This window comes from Symphodus melops (genome assembly GCF_947650265.1).
Source record: "Symphodus melops genome assembly, chromosome: 21".
Taxonomy (NCBI): domain Eukaryota; kingdom Metazoa; phylum Chordata; class Actinopteri; order Labriformes; family Labridae; genus Symphodus; species Symphodus melops.
In genome coordinates, this window is record NC_136711.1 from 17,977,295 (window position 1) to 17,998,129 (window position 20,835).

At 40.7% G+C, this 20,835-nt stretch overlaps 1 protein-coding gene across 1 annotated transcript; it reads left to right on the top strand.

Moving 5' to 3' along the window:
• Positions 1 to 953: 953 nt before the first annotated feature.
• scn4aa (sodium channel, voltage-gated, type IV, alpha, a) lies at positions 954 to 20,835 on the top strand. The gene is made up of 27 exons (XM_079372587.1): positions 954 to 1,159; positions 7,356 to 7,659; positions 7,798 to 7,916; positions 8,032 to 8,121; positions 8,212 to 8,340; positions 8,518 to 8,609; positions 8,716 to 8,991; positions 9,095 to 9,158; positions 9,285 to 9,426; positions 9,550 to 9,747; positions 9,890 to 10,060; positions 10,224 to 10,353; positions 10,840 to 11,078; positions 11,160 to 11,333; positions 11,429 to 11,785; positions 14,240 to 14,722; positions 15,033 to 15,071; positions 15,210 to 15,336; positions 15,440 to 15,594; positions 15,710 to 15,883; positions 15,979 to 16,101; positions 16,502 to 16,783; positions 16,886 to 16,939; positions 17,187 to 17,324; positions 17,419 to 17,523; positions 17,790 to 18,060; positions 18,164 to 20,835. The coding sequence occupies exons 2-27, from the start codon at positions 7,405 to 7,407 to the stop codon at positions 19,459 to 19,461; spliced, it is 5,685 nt and encodes a 1,894-aa protein (XP_079228713.1). The 5' UTR covers positions 954 to 1,159; positions 7,356 to 7,404; the 3' UTR covers positions 19,462 to 20,835.

Below are 20,835 nucleotides of genomic sequence, written 5' to 3' on the forward strand. Positions count from 1 at the left end.
GCAGTTAGAAATGAAAAAATATAAAGTTAAACCAAGCCTAGAGGCTAATATTATAGATTTAATATTAATTTACTTTTTTAAGGCTTAAAAGGTAGAGAAGAAACTCTTTAGTGAAGGATATTACTGAATGGTTCATTAATTTCAGCCAATCTCACGGCCCATTGAAATCTTACAAGCATTTTAAAATTAAAAGTTGTCATTTTCAAAGCATTTTTAATAGTTTGAAGGCATGAAAGCAGTCATAATAGTCAAATTTACGCTTACATGCCACAATAATTTTTTTATGTTTCTCACAAAAGAAAGGAATGTCCTCCTCTGACAGCTTTGTCTCCCCAGCTTCTTTTGTAGGAAAGTAAGGGGAAAAAGAGGCAGATTTATCATCTGTTAACCCTTTAAACAACTTTGATCCTGAGCTGTCAAAATGATCACAACCAGGTCCCCGACCTCAACATTTATGGCAGCGAACAAAATAGTTTCTCCTGCTGACTAAGCGATTGTGTACACTTTAAAGAACAAATCAAATTGCAAAACAAGATGTTTTAGTCTTTGCATTATTTATAGTAAGTTTAACACTACTGAATAATAATGCATATTCAACTTTTTTCCAATAGCATCTTCACATTAGAGAGATTGCAAAGGTGTTACAGGATAAAATTGGTGTTTATTTATTATTTAAACAATAAAACAAAAGCACTGTCATGAAAAGAGTAAGATGAATATTCTAGACATCTAAAAACTGTCAAATCAGACACAAATAAGATAATGAATATACAAATGAGAGGAATCTGTGCTCCCTGTTCGTGGTAGCTGCAGGAGAGTAATTCCAGCTGAAGGTTTCATCTGTGTTGCTGCACCTGCCCTTCAGCTCAAACAAACCAGCCTACTAACTTCCTCCTAGAGTTGGTGTGCTCGCAGGAGCTACCAGCTGTGTTGGAACAGGACGCTGTGGAAGTGTCAAAGGTCTGATCTGATCCTACCTGGACTGGACTCCTCCGATTTCACTGCAGGACACCACACTGCGTCAGCAACAGCTGTCCTGCAGCCCCTTGCTGGCTGCCACGGGGAGAATTACGTCCTCAGGCTCAGGCTTGACAGAAAACTGGATTTGTTTTTCTACATTTCTTGGATTCTGTTGGAATATTTCGCTGTGCCGTCCAAGGTAAAGCTGCCACATGGCTTGTGTTGTCTTCCATGAGTCATTGAGTTTAAAGTGCTGCAAGAAGCTCAGAATGAAAAGGTTTTCAGCAGGTTCATGACTGGCTGTGTTAATAATTTAACCTGCCAGCTTTTAATTCTATGCTTACATTTCTTGAGACGAAATGGACTTAAGACAAAAGAGTTTTAGTACACATTTTTATGCAATGGTTTGATTTTCTTCATAGTTATTGTGCACTGTTCCTTTTCTGCCTTTGTATAAAAAAAAGACAGCACTTTAATTGACAGAAATGGTTGAAAAACTTCTCACTACATCTATCTCGGTTTTAAAAACAGTGAAGGAAATCAAATACAAAGATGTGATTTAATATGAGTGCTTTGTTCCATTAATAAACACAGGCCTGAAATTGAGCTTCGGTCAAATTTGGAATTGGTAGATTTATGACTTCTCAACTGTTCTTATGTATGAGAAAGCATTCGAGTGCTTGTGTTGTGGTGCTGAATGCTCTTGCAGTGGCACACCTATGTGTTACTGCTTTATAAAGCTACAGAATGAGGAAAAAAAACTGATCAGGCATCAGCATCATAACAGCTACATGCCTTCACCTGTCAGGTTTAATTCCTTCTGCAGCTACTTGGCGTTAATGTCCAGTGTGGACACTTTGCAACCTTCTCAACCCCACTGTGCCTCCTCCCACAGGGGCAAAGTTGTATTTTTAGCTTATGTCTTCATAGCAGATGGGCAAGATACTGTGATGCTGTGGATGCTCAAAGACACTGTTTCTCTGCTGTTAATCCATGCCGCTCACATCAGTGGTGTGGGACTACAGCCTGGCACCTTGCAGGGGAAGCACATTTTTGGATAGTGCAAAACATGGCAGGTGCTTAAACTAGGTGCATCTACTGCTCCTAAGATTGAAGCCTAAAGAGCTGAGCTTTTGGAAAGAAATTTATGGATGGGGATCATCAAGAAGTGTTTTTTTAAGTTGAATGAGGTTTGTGAGCATCTAATCATTTCGCTTTACGATTTTCAATTTGAAATGAAATATTAATCTCCTCTGTCTTGAACTCTCCAACCACTTTTTCTTTACTTGTCAACGCATGTGCATTAAGCAACATTTGATACATATTTCTTGCTTTGCATAACCCGCAAAGACGTATCAGTGGTCTTTTTCTGCCCGAGTGTGTTTGTGTGTGTGTTGTGCATCACATGTTCTTGGACGCAGAAGGTGTTGGTTTTGAGTTTCTTTCACCAAGTCAGCCCATGTGACTGCTTGGCTCGGCCCCCCCTTTTTTCCAGAGGATTCAAAAGGTGAAATGAGGATAAAGATAAAAACTTTATTTCCCAGTGAAAAATGGCAGCCTCATTCCCCACTTGTAAAACAAGTGAATTTCTCATACAATAAAGATTCCCTCAAAAAATATCTGTATGCGAACAACTAAATGTTGATTTTAAGTCTTTGTTCACCACGGGCGGCTCCTTCCTGTATGTCTGTGATTTTTAAGGACTTGATTGGTGTAATGAATATGATAATAGCTCCCGCTGGTCCCTCACAAACTGGATGGAATATTCTCCATATCACTTCCACATGTAATCTACTCAGATTACAGAGCAGCAAGCAAAGGCCAAATGGGTCAGTTTGACTCAGTGCCAATCTGTGTATAAAGTCGTTTTAGACGACATTAAAGGATAGAAAATGCTATTTCTCAGGATCGTATTATCTTATCAACTTCATTTTTTAATCCAAGAGGAATACATTGGTATTGGTTGAACATGTTCTTGGCCTCTGTAAACTACATATTGTTCAGCTGCATCCTCTGATATAAATCAGGATTTATTTATCAGTGTGCATATACAGGTACATTGGTCAGCTGTACGACCATCTGCCTGTAGGATGGAGATTACGTTACGTCTTCACAGCTATTCTGTATGCAACAACAGAAGCATACCGCAAATGACAGCAGCTGTTCTCTTTACAGCATCAAAATGTCGGGATATGCCGTCTGCAATAAAGTCTAATGTGCACTTAATTTATAAAGACGTTAAAATAAGAATTTTTTAGCCTCCAAGTACCTACTGAAGCCAAAAAAAAAAAAGCTGATAATTTCAGTCTGTTTTAACTCAACATGCAGCCACGGATTGCAAAATTTACAATGACAGGTTAGAAAGAGCAAGAGGTGTAGAGTTCTGTTTTAATATGGCTCCCTATAGGGTTTGAAATATAATGTTCACTGGTGGGTGACAAGGTGTTGAAGTAAACTGGGAGAGAGTAAAGTACACTGTTGTGATTTGAGCCCGTGAGAAAACTGGGGGAAAAAAGAGCAAGGCACGTGTCAAAGGACATGCGGATAAAAGCCCTTGTTTGCTCTGTGGATCTGTTGTTTACAACTTCACCACATTCCTGGAGGGTTAAGTGCTGCATAATGAGGGGACGGAGACATTTGCCATGTTGACACGCCACTTGTCTTTGAACTCCAGGCATTTTCAGGGCAGCAGAGTCAAGCCAACAAGTCATTAAAGTTAATTTGAATATCTTGTCCTTATAGTGCTTTTTTAATTACAACATCAGTTTAAAGTGTTTGGTTAAGATCCCAGCTTTGTTGGATGTTTCCTTCAAAGGGAAGTTTCTGCCCCCGGTTAAATAGAGTGGTCTCAGTATTTTTCATACTGGTATGTTTTAATCATCCGAGGAAGTACATGATCTGAAAATGAATTCTGATGTTTCTCCGATCATATTAGACCATTTTGACGCGTATGACTGGAGGAATAGGAACTCTAATGTTCTAAACTTCTTCACTGTCACCAGAAAAGGCACAAACCCTTCGGCTGTATGAACTCATGCTACCCTTGTGACAAAAGCCAAATGCGAGATTGGCTGGTATCCGGAGGTGAATATTGGCATTGGCATTCCACAGCCGGCTAGTGTAACGAAGAAGTGTCTACATTACCCGGACTATATCCTCAACCGGAATGTCACAGGTCACATGGGCCTTCACTGACATGCAAGGTGATATATATATTACTGTCGGGGAAGGCTTCTGAAATCTGACATTCCCATCCTCTTCCCCAGTAAGCCAGCTGTCCACGGAGCGACTGAACAAGCACGCTCATGTAATGAGCTGATTGTCTTCGGCTGGGCTCCTAAAATTAGACTAAACTTACACTAGTTGATTGATTCAGGGAACTGTGTGGATTTGATGGATGTAGTTAGCATTTAGACAAAAAATAATCCTTTATACACATCATATTGTAATGTACAGATAAAAAGAAGTGGTGTAAAATAGTTGGGATGCATTTTAAGGGGAGGTTGTGGGTGCGAGGAATCCTTTCATTGACCCTGAGATTTATCTGGTAACCAAAACATCTGAAACAGCTAATTACCAACAAACTCATGGTCATAAAGGCCTATTGTTAAATCCCCTCACATTACTCTCTGAGTATAGAAAAGGCATTTGAACGTCCCACAAAATGCATGTCCAACTAGCGTTAACATTCGGTCACTAGACAAACGTTTGTTGCCATCCAAAGATGGACTTTGGATCCAATTTGTAATTTTGAAATGTATTTCTGCAGGACCTTTTCCCTCTTGCACATGATTACACATTTGTGGTTGTCTCAACTTTGAATTATTTCCTGCTTGACCTCTGACAGTACATGAATAGGATCAGTCAGTACCATTGTATATTGTACATGGCCAAGTTCTGCAGTCTGACACCTTTAACTGGCAATCTGGGAACGCCATTTAATTACCATCTATATTTAAAGTGTACTCTCAAACTTAGAAATTAAGTCAGGAATTAATTTTCAGAACATCTTTTATAATCCGTTTCAGTGTGACACACAGAATCACTTTGGACTGTTACTGATTATCACAAACCAGTCTGCAGTCTTGGCTTCTCCCGTAACGAACAACACACTGATAAATGTAGAAATGGAGTCAAAACATATTATTTACCTGACTGACGTAGCAGACAAGGCAGCAACCTCTTTAGGAGGACTCTTTTGAGATTGGCAAGCTTTCAATTGAGGGACTAAGCTTTTTTTAAAAAGGACACTTGATGGCTTCAGCAGTTACAGCGTGATGTAATGCAATCAGGAAATGTTCCCCATAAGCAAAGGAGAAACACATCCAGTCTCAGGATGTGTATTTTAAGATTGGCTCTCGGTTGAAGGTGGCGGGGCCCATGGCTCCCAGAATGGGGGTTTTGAAATGGGATGATGAGGGGGGAAAGTGGCTTGGAAGGCAGCGCAAAGGAAGAAGTAGAAAGGTGGAGGGTAGAGGTTACTAAGTGACATGAATGGGCTGATAGTGTTTTTATTGCAGGTCAAAGAGAATACTGATCCGTGTTGGATTAATTTTAAGGAGAAAAGACATCCTGTCAAATGGGAGTTTGATTGATATGAAATAGGGTTTTGATGAGTGACAGGGCTCAGATTTAATGGTCGAACGTCTGCATTGTAATAAAGAGGAACTCAGAGGCTCAAGTGTCATGTAGCGGGGTGGCAGGGGGGATGTAAAGAGGGTGTGGAGTCTGAAGCTTCGTGTGTTCGGGGCCCCATGTAAAATACAAGGTAGTAGAGAGGGGAGTCAGCCTTGTAAGATAAGTTGGCATGCTGTCCTGTTTATCGGAGGGATGTGAGGCGCAGAGCGAAAGCTCAGCCAGGAAGGAATGAGCAGAGTCATCGGGCCTCTGTAATACGACGCGCCGTCTTGACTGCCTGGAGCAGCTGGGCAGCCACCGTATCTGAGCTAGTGTGCACCTCCTCATGTGGATGTGAATGTATATTTTTTTGTTAAAGTGAGGCGGTTTGGGGGGCATCCTCATACTGTACATTATTATAGGTGATCAGTGGCGACACTTTGTGTATCTCTTTTTCATTGATCGCTCGGTTTGCCTTTTTTTTATACGCATGAACGCATGTTACAGCTTGTTGCTGGTTTGTTCTTCGGCATGGTGTCGTGTACATTCTTTGTATTCTTTCTGGCACAGTAAAGCTTTGTAGACGTTTTGTAAGGGGAAATGTCAAAAGCCAAAGCTTTGAATAATTTGGTTTGTTTGTCTAATCCACAGGTGTCAAACTCCAGTCCTGGAGGGCCGGCTTCCTCAGACTTTTAGATGTCTCCCTGCTCTGCGCTTTAAAACAATGTGTTGTCATTAAGCGGCATCAGCAGCCTGATAACGAGTCACTCATTGGATTCAGCTGCGTCCGAGCAGGGAGACGTCTAACAGTCTGAGGAAGCCGGCCCTCCAGGACTGGAGTTTGACACCCCTGGTCTAATCTGTGTAAGTCGTTTTTTTTCTTCTGAGGAAAATCTAGCCTCTATTCACAAAACTATTTTATTCTTAACTACATGTCTAATCTGATGTGCTTTTAAGTTGACTTAAGAAAAACCTCATATGCATGGTGATATTTTTGCTTGTAACAAGAACAAGCTTTACACATTTGGATCATTCGTTTCTAAAGTACTGTTGTATAGTCATAAAACAATAAATATTTTGAGGAATCTTCCAAGTCTGAACTATTTAGAAGCATTAGTACATTTTGCACTAAGGCCAGAAAAGCACTACTTTATTATGCCAATGATAGCCCAGCGTAACCTTGGCTGCTCCAGACGAAAGCAGACAGGTTGCTAAATACATCAAAGGATGAAAGCAAATGCCACTTGGACCTGTGGTGGAGCGTCTGCTAAGCTAATAAGTAATCTGATGTTGCTACATAAGTAATGTCATGGTCTGTTTAGAACGGTGGGAAAGTCCAAGCTTCTGTCCGAGGTGTCTTTTTTTTTTTTTTGTTCAACATGGTGACACTCTGGTGATGTGAGGGGAGCGGGGTCAAAGATGTTGATCGGCCAGAACAAGGGAATGTGAGGGGTTTGGACACAGTTCAAAGCAACCCTTACCAACATTTGAAACTAGTGTGGCACAAGTATTAGCTTTTGGCTCAGTGGTTTTAAAACCTTCTTGGCTTTTGACCCCTTTAAACACGGCTGTGTCTTTATCTTACCTCCGTCACAGGTGTCAGATATCTAGGAGTTTTAAATTGTTTCATCAAAAACACGCCGACAATTGTGCCACCTCAGAATCACCTTAGATTAATCTCTCCTCCATTTAAGAATATTTTGCTTCTTTGTTTCTTGTGTTGATGATGCAAAACACATCTGAAATGTATTTTTTTTCTCTAATTACTCTTTGAACAGCTACTTGTAGGGAAACCCCGCTGTGGTGGTAACTCTTCGCAATGCGAAGATGGCGTCACTGCTCCCTCCCCCAGGCATCGCTGTGTTCCGCCGCTTCACCCAGGAGTCACTGGTGGAGATCGAGCGGCTCAAGGAGGAAAGAAAAAAGGCAGCAGAAGTAGAAGGCCATGAGGGGGAAGAGCCATTGGCCCCACATCCGGATCTGGAGGCGGGCAAGAGTTTACCCATGATCTATGGAGACCCTCCACCAGAGATGCTCAACACACCTTTGGAAGACCTGGACTCCTTCTACAAAGCACAAAGCGTCAGTCTCAAACAAGCAAATCGAGGCTTATAAACCAATACAGACAGTTATATTTGCCTCCGAGCAAGAACAAAAATACAGCTGCATGCAGTCTCTGTTTATGTAGGTTTATTTATCCAGTTAATCTGTGTTTTTCAGACATTTATTGTGATCAGCAAAGGAAAGACAATCTTCAGGTTCAACGCTGAACCCGCTTGCTACATTCTCAGCCCCTTTAGTTTGATTAGAAGAGGAGCCATTAAAATTCTCATACATTCATATCCTTTGAATTACCGTGTCCTGACATTTTGAATGAACTGAATTGAAGTATATGGCGAATATGTCTAATTCATACATTCAGTGTCCAAGTTTGTTTCCTTAACCCTGAATTAAATTATTTAGCATGTTCATCATGATAACGATTCTATCGAATTGTGTGTTCATGACGATGAGCAATCCACCAGCATGGAGTAAAACTGTTGAGTGAGTACTTGATTATCGTAGCGTTCATTTCAATCGTTCATGTTCGTATTTTAAACGTATACTAACTTGTAATGGACGACTTGTTTCTAGGTATGTTTTCACTGGTATCTATACCTTTGAAGCAACAGTCAAAGTGTTGTCTAGAGGATTTTGTGTTGGATCTTTTACATTCCTTCGAGATCCATGGAATTGGCTAGATTTCATGGTGATCAGCATGGCGTAAGTATCCGACTGCACTATCACCCATCTGTTGTTGTAGATAGAATTGGAAACATGGTTCTGATGTTGCTATATATACATTTTTTTACATTGAACATTTCTTTCTGATTTTCTCATTGCTTACGTTTATTATTTACTGAAACACTCTTTGACAGTTGTACAAATGTCTTTCAACAGTTATGTCACTGAGTTTGTTGACCTTGGAAACGTGTCAGCACTCAGGACATTTCGTGTACTTCGAGCCCTTAAAACAATTACTGTGATTCCTGGTAAGGTGACAGTTTCTGGTCCTATTTGAATATTTTTTTATACTGGTTAGCAATTTCTCTCGCCATATAAATTCAAAGGACTTACCACTACTTTGTACTTTGCCAGGTTTGAAAACCATTGTGGGCGCTTTGATCCAGTCAGTGAAGAAAATGGTGGACGTCATGATTTTAACTGTCTTTGCTCTCGCCGTGTTTGCTCTTGTTGGTCTTCAACTTTTTATGGGAAACCTCCGTCAGAAATGTGTACGATGGCCCATAGATGATTTCTTAAACACCACTGACACATTTAATGACACTGGGTCCTTCAACAACACAATGGGTTTCAATGACACAACATATTCCAACAGTACCTTCAATTTCATAGACTATATTGAAAACACAGGTATGATTTACATTTAAAAAAAATACTGTGTCTTTCTTATTGTATACATTTTTGGATATTGCTAAAAAATATATCTCATTGTTTCTTGATTTTGTTGGTTTAGATAATCACTATTACTTGGAAGGCAGCCCCGATGCTCTACTTTGTGGAAACAGCTCTGACGCCGGGTATGTTCTGTAAATACTTTCACGACCAAAAAGTGTGGAGAATTTTATTACCTTCTATCACAACCGTTTGTCAATGAGTTTAATTTGTTCCAGAACAATTGTGGCATACTAACTCTTTGTTGATAGAAAGTGCCCAGAAGGATACACATGCATGAAGGCTGGGAGGAACCCCAACTATGGCTACACCAGTTTTGACTCTTTTGGCTGGGCCTTCCTGGCCCTCTTCAGACTCATGACCCAAGACTACTGGGAGAACCTGTTCCAGCTGGTTGGCCCTTTTTTGTTTGTTCCAGACACATTTATGACCTTTTAACTGGAAGTTTTCTCCTTAAAATCCAAGTTAAGAAAATTGTCCTTAGTTCTCGTAGCTTCTTTTTTGCTCCAAACACAGGTCCTGCGGTCGGCTGGCAAAACATACATGCTGTTCTTTGTTGTGATCATCTTCCTGGGCTCCTTCTACCTCATCAATTTAATCCTGGCTGTGGTAGCCATGGCTTATGATGAACAGAATGAGGCAACTCGGCGAGAGGCCATAGAGAAAGAAGAAGAGTTCCAGCGGCTACTGCTCCAACTCAAGAATCAAGAACAGGTAACTTCAGCAAGGAGTGCGCCAATGTTTTACAATGGAATTAGATATTTTCTTTCAACATTGTCAGTTCCCAAAACATAATTACTGTTTGTTGTAAGACTATATAAGTAATGGTAAGAATTGTTGTTCCTCATTCCAACAGGCTCAAGTGCGTGGGAGTCGAGCCACTCTGATCAGTAAAAAGTCCCTTAGTCATCACACTGTATCTCAGTTGGCAGATGATGAAACGAGTCTTGAACACGAAGAAGTTGTCAAAGACTGTAATGGGAGAATTGTTCCCCGTCTGCTTATAAGAGCACCAACCATGGACCAGGTTTGTTTCTCGCCCTCTGGTCAGAGTTTATTTGATTTATCAAGTCTGCTAGCTAACTAGCTGATTGAAATGCAATTGAAGATAATATGCAAACATGTTGCTGTTAAACCCTCTGGGTTATATCATAGGTTTCCAACTAAAACATGTATTTTATATTTCACAGTCTGCTGCAGAGTATGAACTAAGAGAGAAGTCAGTAGGCTCTGTGCAAAGCATGCTTTATCTGGATGAACCAGGCATGACACAGAGAACTGCAAGTGCTCTGTCTGTGCTTACAGCAGCTGCTATGGAAGGTATGGTATTATTCATATACAACCACTTGATCCTGGATTTATGCCTTTACGAAGTGGATGACACAGAAATAGCGAAACTTTCCCTGGGAACTTTTATACAGTGGGCAGGACCCATTCAGAAGTGTAAAAATATGCTAAGGCTTAGCTGCAGGTTGTCAGAGAAAATGCTCTAATGTGAACTGTGATTGCTAAGATTATCAAGCAGTTGTTAACATTATGCACCAATCTATCCAAGAGCAATACAGTAGCATTGTCTTGAACTCATTAAAATCAATCTAATCAAACGTGTGCTGAAAAAAAAATCCTGTCAACATCATGTGTCAAGACCTCAAGGTGTTAAGCTTTAGATATTTCAGCTCAATTTGAACTTGGCACAGAATAGACACACCCCATTGCCATGTGTTAGCATATCATTTAAATGTAATGGATATGCTTCGATTAAACGACAGTAGACTACCAACATTTTTGGCCTGTCTTTTTGTCTAGAGTTGGAGGAGGCTCAGAGGCCGTGCCCACCTGGCTGGTACAAGTTTGCCAACATGTTCCTAAAGTGGGATTTCTGCCCACAGTGGGTGATGTTTAAAAAGTGGGTGCTCTTTGTGGTCATGGACCCTTTTGTTGATTTGGCCATCACCATTTGCATCGTTCTCAACACGCTCTTCATGGCCATGGAGCACTACCCCATGACCCCAGAGTTCGACAACATGCTCTCAGTTGGGAATTTGGTAAATATGAATTTAATGTGAGATATCTGATTTTACAGGGGCCCGTTAACAGATATTTAACTCCCCTTTCATCCTTCACAGGTTTTTACTGGGATCTTCACAGCAGAAATGTTCTTCAAGCTTATTGCCATGGACCCATACTACTACTTTCAGGTTGGCTGGAACATTTTTGACAGCATTATTGTCACTCTCAGTCTGGTGGAGTTGGGGCTGGCAAATGTCCAGGGCCTATCAGTCCTCAGGTCTTTCCGTCTGGTGAGGAACGATAATTGATGATTGATAATAGGATTAATTTCTAGCTGTCAAAGTATTAATGGTCTTTGTTTCTTTCTGACTTGTTTTGGAGATAGCTTAGAGTCTTCAAACTAGCAAAGTCCTGGCCAACACTCAACATGTTGATCAAGATCATTGGCAACTCAGTGGGAGCTTTAGGAAACCTGACGTTAGTGCTGGCCATCATCGTCTTTATCTTCGCCGTCGTGGGTATGCAACTCTTTGGCAAGAGCTACAAGGACTGCGTCTGCAAGATATCCACAGAGTGCACGCTGCCACGCTGGCACATGAACGACTTCTTCCACTCGTTCCTCATCGTCTTCCGCATCCTGTGCGGGGAGTGGATTGAGACCATGTGGGACTGCATGGAGGTGGCTGGAGCTGGGATGTGCTTAGTTGTCTTCATGATGGTCATGGTCATTGGAAATCTGGTGGTAAGTGCAACAATTACTGCTCATGCCGATATTTCATCTGAGAAATGCCAATATTACTACTTACCTTGGCATTCACAACAAAATACAAATTGTATAAGGTGCTCCTCTGTAGAGAGTCCTCTATGAGACCGTCTGAGACAAGTTGGTTCTTATGTTATATTTGGAAAGATATATTGAAGCCAATCACTCTGATTTCATCGGGAAGCATCATGATGTGCCAGCAAAATGGTCGTGGGATCAATACCAATCAAAGATGGTCCCTGCAAATAATAAAGGTTTTCTTCCAGGGCAACAATTAGTCTGAAAACAAAATCTTATACGATTATATGAGTACAGTATAAGTAATGACTGTTGTTACAGAGCTCAGTTAGTAACTCAGTCTAAGGATCAAGATTATTAGATGGGATGATTCATGTCTTGTGCTGTTTTGTCATTTTACAATTTCTGCTATATCCACATATCCTGAGATGCTGTCACTCTACTACACATACAATAACTCTGTACAACTGTCAACTGTGAGGCTGTAAAGCTGTCAAGTCGTTTTTGAAAATCTTTCTAAATCAAACTGTGAGCTGACTATAATGCCATAGGATTTGTGGCGTGCATTTCACAGCAGGCTATTGTTAACCCATCAGCTTAAAGACGCCAAGGATAGAGTCACAGCTGGGCAGAAAATCGTATCCACCAGGGGGTGTTATAATACATTTGAGTCATTAGTTCAGTCGATCAAAGGTTACATTGATTCAGTTGCACTTAATTTGTGGGTCTTTGTGGATGAAGCCTGTCACACTTCTGCATCTTCTGCACACTGTCCCTGACATTTTCCCATGGCCTCTTAGATGTATGGATTGATACAGATGATCGCTCCTAGACACCATTTCACCGTTCTATTCAATGACTAGAAGGATAAAAAAACATTTCCTGTTAAATTATTTATAGAAATGGAAAGGAATGGCTCATTGACAAACATTTGTTTTGATGGCAGTGCTTTGCCAAAATATCGAAGCCTTTTACGAGTTTTGCATTATTCCCAAACCCTCACCTCTTTCCACACAAAGCACACCGTTAACTCTGAAATCAATGCAAATAAAATACTTACACTATTCACAGGGCGATGTTTCTATTTCAATCTAATGACTTAAGCTACCAAACAGTGGTTTTGACCTTGAGTGTGTGCTAAGATCTGGCTCAAGCTAGCTTAGTGCCACCAAGGGAACAAACACAGACAGCTGAGCTGAGCAGAGCTCAAGTGGCAGGGGGACCGGGTGTTAAGGAAAAGTCATTTGATAGCACTGCAATTGATCGAGAGGTTATCATATTGGACCATCAGTGTCGCAGTTTATAAAGCAGTGTGTGCACCACTTAAATGTTTGGAGTGCTTGCAGGTCATTTGTGACTACTATCTCTTCACTTTAATCCTGAATTTCCTCACCATCATTTTAATTCTTTATTAACTTTTGCATCTTTTTTTGCCTTCCACAATTATTTATCTTTTTCAGAGGAAACCACTCCAATTTTAGCTACAATGTAATGTTTATTTTCCTTAAACTGTATAATCATTTCTTAAATAAGAGGGACTCCCTGACAAATATTGTATGGGGTCTTTGGCATGGCAGCGCTTGGGAACCCCTGTTGTGTAGGTTTTCTGCAAATACAGCCAAGATAAGCTTAACTGTTGATGGCTATACCTTCAAATTGAACTGACAGGGATTTGGACGACATGTTTTTGGACTGTCATTCACAACAATCTGCAAGAAAGTGAACTGCTGTTGGTTTCAAAGTGTCCAACTATTCCTTTAAGATATAGACCAAACATCTAACATCGTCAAACACCTGCTTTAACATTTGGGAAATCACAGGAGTGATAATTTTGAGATTCTGGGAGCATTATTTTGAGCATCGCAGACACTTATCTCATCATATCAGTTTCTAATCCCTCTCTGTGGAGCTTGGGGGTTTGTGCATCTCATCTTTTCCACTAAGCCCTCTTAACTGATTCACAGCTTCTGCATCGTGGCCCTGGCTTGTGTAACTATGATCTCCTGCTAAATCAGGCGAATAGGAATGAAGAGATGGACTCACAGGTTTCAGACACTAAAGATAAATGTGTCTACAACAGGAGGCAGATAACATAATATTTATTAATGTGCCGTCATACGACCACTTTTGTATGTGATGTGTATTTGAGACAGCCTAGACTTTTTGTTTAGTTTAGCAGTGACAATGTTTTGACTCAGGAATCAGTGGCTATATAAAGTTAGTATAGTATCAATATATAGTTATTTAATCTGAGGACCCAGTAAAGACTTTAAACTAAACTAAATAAGGATTGTTTGAATCACTTGCAACAACAATGTTTGTCTTTACTCATCGAGGTACAAAGGGGAAACTGTTGAAGTTGTGTTTCTAAGATTTGGTGCATACCTTTATTACCTCCATGACTTCTCTTTTCAGGTGTTGAACCTCTTCCTGGCCTTGTTGCTCAGCTCGTTCAGTGGAGACAACCTCTCAACAGGGGACGACGACGGAGAGATGAACAATCTCCAAATTGCTATCGGCAGGATCACACGTGGCATCGACTGGTTCAAAGCGTTTATCATTCGAACGATTCTGCAGACTCTTGGCAGAAAGCCCAAGGACACCGATGAACCAGGGGAAGGCCTGGCGGACGACGAGGAGCCTAAAACAGAGCAAATTGAAATGAACCACTTGGACACAGGTCAGAATTTCAAAATGGCGGATGGGATATGTAACAGTTTGGTCGAAGGCCGGCCTTCTGGATTTATTGTGGACGGAGAGTTGAATCTTAATGTTCCAATCGCCCTGGGAGAGTCGGACTTTGAAAACCTTGGTGACGATGAGGATGTTGATGATGATGATGCTGATAACTATAATGAATCAGTGAAGTCATCTGACAAATTCAGCCAGCACGGTACAGTAAGTATTGTATATCAATCATGCAATCTTGAGTTGGTCTAATGAATTACAATTTGATTTCTTTAACTGAAAAGTAAATGGGAGTAGGGGCAAATATTCCTCAACATGAATGCATGTAAAGCTTTGTTGTATCCATTTTGACACAATATCCTTTTGCATATTCATTATAATTGGCTCATGTAGTTCACAACCTCGCACACTTTTAACCAAGCCATTCACTGCATGGATGAGTCTGTGTTGAGAGAAATTGTTTTGTAAATATGGACTGAAGCTTATGAAGTAATTGATTCTCCTTTCTGTGTTTTTCAAGAACTTAGAAGATAAAAATGTTATGCTGGGAAATGTCAAAGTAAGTCATTCTGTAGAATAGCTTTTAACATATCCTGAGGTCATTACTTGGCTTTTGCTTCAAAAAATTATGGGCTTGTTTTATTTTGTATGGTGGCTTTGTGACTGAGCTTCAATTGTAATTCTTGACTACCTCAAGGGTGCTTTAAATGATGGGGATTCTTCAGTGTGTAGCACAGTGGACTATCAGCCACCTGAGCCTGAACCAGAAGAAGTGGAAGAAGAAGAGCCAGACCCTGTGGAGCCAGAGGCTTGTTTCACTGATGGTATGAAACCCATTTAACACATTATTTTCAGCATCAGTGCTCAATCTGTTGAATAATAATCCATCATTTTTTTAGTAACTCTTTTATTTCTCCCTCTCCACAGACTGTGTGAGGCGCTGGCCATGTCTGACTGTAGACATCAGCCAAGGTCGAGGCAAGAAGTGGTGGAACCTTCGTAGGACTTGCTTCACTATTGTTGAGCATGACTGGTTTGAAACCTTCATTATCTTTATGATCCTCCTCAGCAGTGGAGCTCTGGTGAGTGCTGTCGTCAGTGCAACACATTTAGACATGTTGACTGTTTATGATAGTGTTAAGGGTCTCTATTACTGTCAGTAAACTGATCTAGCCATCTCAAATCTTGTTTTGGAAGGCCTTTGAAGACATACACATTGAAAGACGTCGAACCATCAAAATTATTCTGGAGTTTGCTGACAAAGTCTTCACATACGTCTTCATCATCGAGATGCTCCTTAAATGGGTCGCATATGGCTTCAAGACCTATTTCACCAATGCTTGGTGTTGGTTGGATTTCTTCATTGTAGATGTAAGTTTTGATTTGCTAATACAGACTGTTTGTGTCATATGTCGATCAAAGTCTGTTGTAACACTTGAATAGGAAATGTTGTTAATCTACCACAGATTTCCCTGGTTAGTTTATTTGCCAACTGGATGGGCTACTCTGACCTAGGACCAATCAAATCACTCAGAACTCTCAGGGCACTAAGACCTCTTCGAGCGCTGTCAAGATTTGAGGGGATGAGGGTATGTTATTGGCTGAAAACAGCAATTTGCATGGCTAGCATTGATTTATAAATAAAGAAACTGTACATAGACTGATTGATACCAAGCATTTACGAGCATTAGCTGATAATATGGCTTTGGCTGATCTTGCATCCCAATCTGGTCGCTGCTAGCTACAAAAAACTCAGCTGGCAACTGCTAAAATGCTAAACTCATTCATACACTTCTTTTATATACTGTTGGTTTTCACAATGACATGACTGCCTGTCCCCTGTGTGTTGAATGCATGCATACACGATTGCTGCTGAGAGAGAGTCAACTCAGGTAAGGTTTCTGATAAAAACTTGGCAAAGCATGTTTGTTGCTAACTCCTAAAATGTTCACTTCCCTTAATTCTGACGAAGTTGTCTCCTTTGGGCAGGTGGTTGTGAACGCTCTCGTAGGAGCAATTCCCTCCATCTTCAACGTATTGCTGGTTTGTCTTATATTCTGGCTCATCTTCAGCATCATGGGAGTCAACCTGTTTGCTGGAAAGTTCTACCGCTGCGTCAACACCACCTCAGAGGAGCTTTTCCCCATGGATGTGGTCAACAACATGAGCGACTGCATGGCTCTCAAAGAAGCCACGCAGGAGGCACGCTGGGTCAATGTCAAAGTCAATTATGACAATGTGGCAAAAGGCTACTTGTCCCTGCTTCAAGTGGTGAGGAGTGCTGCTTACAGTGTTACAGTGTTGGTAAATCTTGAAGACGTAACGCTTGTGTTCAACGACAAAGTCTTTAAATCAAATGCTCTGCTATTTTAGGCAACCTTCAAAGGTTGGATGGACATCATGTATGCTGCTGTTGACTCAAGAGAGGTAACGTCGTATGATAATGCAATCAAACACAACATGAAAATATTTGGTAGAGCTTTGTTTAAAACATGTATCAAAGACAAACTGTGTGCAATGTTGGCAGAGGAGGGTTTAGCATTGAAATAATGTCGTACCTGTTAAACATGTCAGCAGGATTGACAAATACCCCTTAACCGTAAACGATGCCTCCACAGAGAGATGTGAAACTTTTACTTTAACATCGTAATGACCTATGTTTTGTTCTTTTTAGGTAACGGAGCAACCTTCTTATGAGATCAACCTCTACATGTACATTTACTTTGTCATTTTTATCATCTTTGGCTCCTTCTTCACACTCAACCTCTTTATTGGTGTGATTATCGATAATTTCAACCAACAAAAGAAAAAGATAAGTACTATAGTACAATACATTCTGGACAGCATAAAGGTTGTCATCCATCTTTAAATACCTAAAATAATTGTTGTATTGTATTTTTCTTTACTTTGGAGATAAAGACATCTTTATGACTGAGGAACAAAAGAAGTACTATGAAGCCATGAAGAAACTCGGTTCCAAGAAGCCGCAAAAGCCGATACCACGTCCAACTGTATGTCACACATATACCGCCACATGCATATTTTAATTACCATAATAAATACAAGAAATGTGTGTAATATTGGTTGAGAAAGACTCAAACGTGTATTTCTTAACTACATTGATTATGTTGAAAATTATAAACTTTATGGCAAAGTGATGACATCAGGTGGGCATGCTTGGTATGACAGTGTCATTAGTGACACCTGGGTTGACCTTTTCTGCACACTGCTGCTGTGAACTGGCCCCCATGACCCCAGATCTCTCTCTGACCTACAGAACCTAATCCAGGGAATGGTGTTTGACCTCATCAGTCAGCAGTTCTTTGACATCTTCATCATGGTGCTGATCTGTCTCAATATGGTGACCATGATGGTGGAGACGGATAACCAGAGTGCGGAGAAGGAAGATTTTCTCTTTAAAATAAATGTGGCGTTCATCATTGTGTTCACTGGAGAGTGTGTGCTGAAGCTCTTTGCTCTACGACAATACTATTTCACCAATGGATGGAACGTTTTCGATTTTGTCGTGGTCATATTGTCCATAGCTGGTAGGTATTTTGTACCTAGAAGCACAGATGTGAATTATACTTATTACAGTGCTTCATTATGTTATTGTGGTCTCTGATTGTAGTTTCTCTCTGTTTATGTCAGGTACAATGCTCTCAGACATAATCGAGAAGTACTTTGTGTCACCGACTCTGTTCAGAGTGATCAGACTGGCCAGAATAGGAAGGATTCTCCGTCTTATTAAAGGAGCTAAGGGTATTCGGACGCTTCTCTTCGCTCTGATGATGTCACTTCCTGCCTTGTTCAACATTGGTCTACTTCTCTTCCTCATTATGTTCATTTTCTCCATCTTTGGCATGTCAAACTTTGCTTACGTCAAAAAGGAGTCTGGAATCGATGACATATTTAATTTTGAGACATTTGGTGGAAGCATTATCTGCTTGTTTCAGATCACAACGTCAGCCGGTTGGGACGCACTCTTGCTTCCAATGCTGAACAAGGATTTTCCAGACTGTGATCCAGACTTCGAGAACCCTGGCACGGACGTTAGGGGCAACTGTGGTAACCCAGGCATGAGCATGATATTCTTCTGCGGATACATCATCGTCTCATTCTTGGTGGTGGTCAACATGTACATCGCCATCATCTTGGAGAACTTCAACGTAGCACAGGAGGAGAGTGGAGATGCTCTCTGTGAGGAGGACTTTGAAATGTTTAATGAGACTTGGGAGAAGTTTGACATAAATGGAACGATGTTTATTGAGTATAGCCAGCTCTCAGACTTTTGTGATACCTTGCAGCCGCCGCTAAAAGTAGCCAAACCAAACCTGTTTCGCTTGATTGAAATGGATCTGCCCCTGGTGATCGGGGACAGGATCCACTGCCTTGATGTCTTGTTGGCCGTCACACAGATGGTCTTGGGAGACACGGTGGAGATGGCAGCAATGCGGGATAGCATTGAGGCCAAGTTCATCTTGAACAATCCCACCTCAGACTCCTTTGCACCAATTACCACAACGGTACGCCACAAAGAAGAGCAGAATGCCGCCGTGGTCATCCAGAGGGCTTACCGTAACCACCTGCTAAAACGCTGCTTACGCCATGCCGCTTTTATGTACCGCTGTAAAAGAAAGGGTAGAAGTGATGGAGGTGAAGATCCACCAGAAAAGGTGGGGATGCTCGCCCGAAGGATGGGAGTTTTCTATGGCAGCAACGTGGACCTTGCAGAGGAGATGGAGCAGGCTGCTTTAGAAACTCTAGCGTACCAACAGCCTGCTGATCAGGAGACGACACACGGCACAGAAGACGGGAGTGCTTCAGATCCTCTTGAGCCAAATATCATTGTTGTACCTGTCGAAATAACTAATGAGGTTTTATTACATTCAGCTCCAAACCAATACTTATTTATTCTACATGCAAACCTGAGAGAGTCAATTGTATAATAAACAGCAAAGGACATACGTCATGTCAAGTAAATAGTAATTGCTGTAAATGCAGAGTATTACTGTACCAATCTAGATGAACCTTCCACATTGAATTAAGAGGTTCCCCAGTGCCTATGAATGTTTCAAAGGGGTTTTTGTTGGCTATTCTTAACAACCATTTCCTGTTTTTCTTTCACTATTTCAGGGTCTTTTTTGGGTTCTATGAATTTCAGCATTTCGGTTCAAATACTACCTGTGGCTGATGTAGTTTAACTTCAGATGGCTGCGTAACGTAACTGCCATGCACACTGTTCAGATCTGCAGTGTATTTTATGCTCTCCATAAACAATAATTCTACCAGTAAAATCAGAACTTTTCTACTTTTGGCAGTTTAGTTTTAACATATTTCCCCCTCTGGTTGGTGTTAAATTAATCTCAGCTTCATGAAAGAGAAGGCTGAAGGTTGCTTCGGTTAAACTGGGGAAAAGCTTGAAGGTGTACATCTCATACTCTATGAGATAGTGACACTATCTCACAACAAAAACAGCTGTGAGATATGGAGACAGAAATGTGAAGCGTATTATGAATGTACATACGGTAGGAGATCCTTCATTAATGTGTTCGTGTGCATTTTTCACTGTGACAGTTTGGCGTCAACGGACAGGAATTCATCGTCTGTTTGAGACGAACACAGTTACAGAAAACAACTTTTAAAGCTGCACCATAATCCCAATGTTCGTATCAAATATTAAAAGATACAACTGTGTGTTATATGAGGGGAGGATACAAAATCATCCCCGATCTCTGAAGCCAAACAACTTTTTGGTTTTTGAAAAGTCACATGAGAAAACAAAGTCGCTTCACTTGCTGCTGTGTAAGTCTTAACTGAATTTAAAATGTCTTACTCTGACTATAAAACAACAACAACAACATAAGCACTTTTACAGTTTTCTAGGGTTTTTTTTATCATTAGACCATAGAGGGTTGTGTCTTCTCTTTATGTGTTCAGCCTTGTTTTAACATCGGCCCTCGGTAACAAAATCAAATCAATGTTTCCCTACGATGGGGTCTTTTTGTCTTATTATTCTGCTGCCACAGCTATTCCTGTCAAGTAACGTGACCTGCAGCGATCACATACGAGTCTGACACAGCAGTGCACCACTTAGGTAAAGTGTCCTCTGATGCTACGATGAGATTTAAAAAAACAGCGTCCTCCATTTGTTTACATTTCTAATAGAAGGAGAGCCTTTATGTGGAGCTTGACTGGTACATGCAATGTCAGTGTTGCCTGTATATACGTTTCTTTTCTTTCCTTCTGTATTGTACATTTATATGATTTTGCTATTGTAAAAATTGTAAAGTATACCGCAAGAATAAAATACAGTCTTGTAA

What these genes read in the sequence shown, in the direction of transcription:
- scn4aa (XM_079372587.1), top strand. Translation starts at nt 7,405, where the DNA reads ATGGCGTCACTGCTCCCTCCCCCAGGCATCGCTGTGTTCCGCCGCTTC. An exon ending in TGGTCATTGGAAATCTGGTG is followed by an intron (nt 11,786 to 14,239) that starts GTAAGTGCAACA and finishes TTCTCTTTTCAG; the next exon opens with GTGTTGAACCTCTTCCTGGC. An exon ending in AGCCGATACCACGTCCAACT is followed by an intron (nt 17,524 to 17,789) that starts GTATGTCACACA and finishes TCTGACCTACAG; the next exon opens with AACCTAATCCAGGGAATGGT.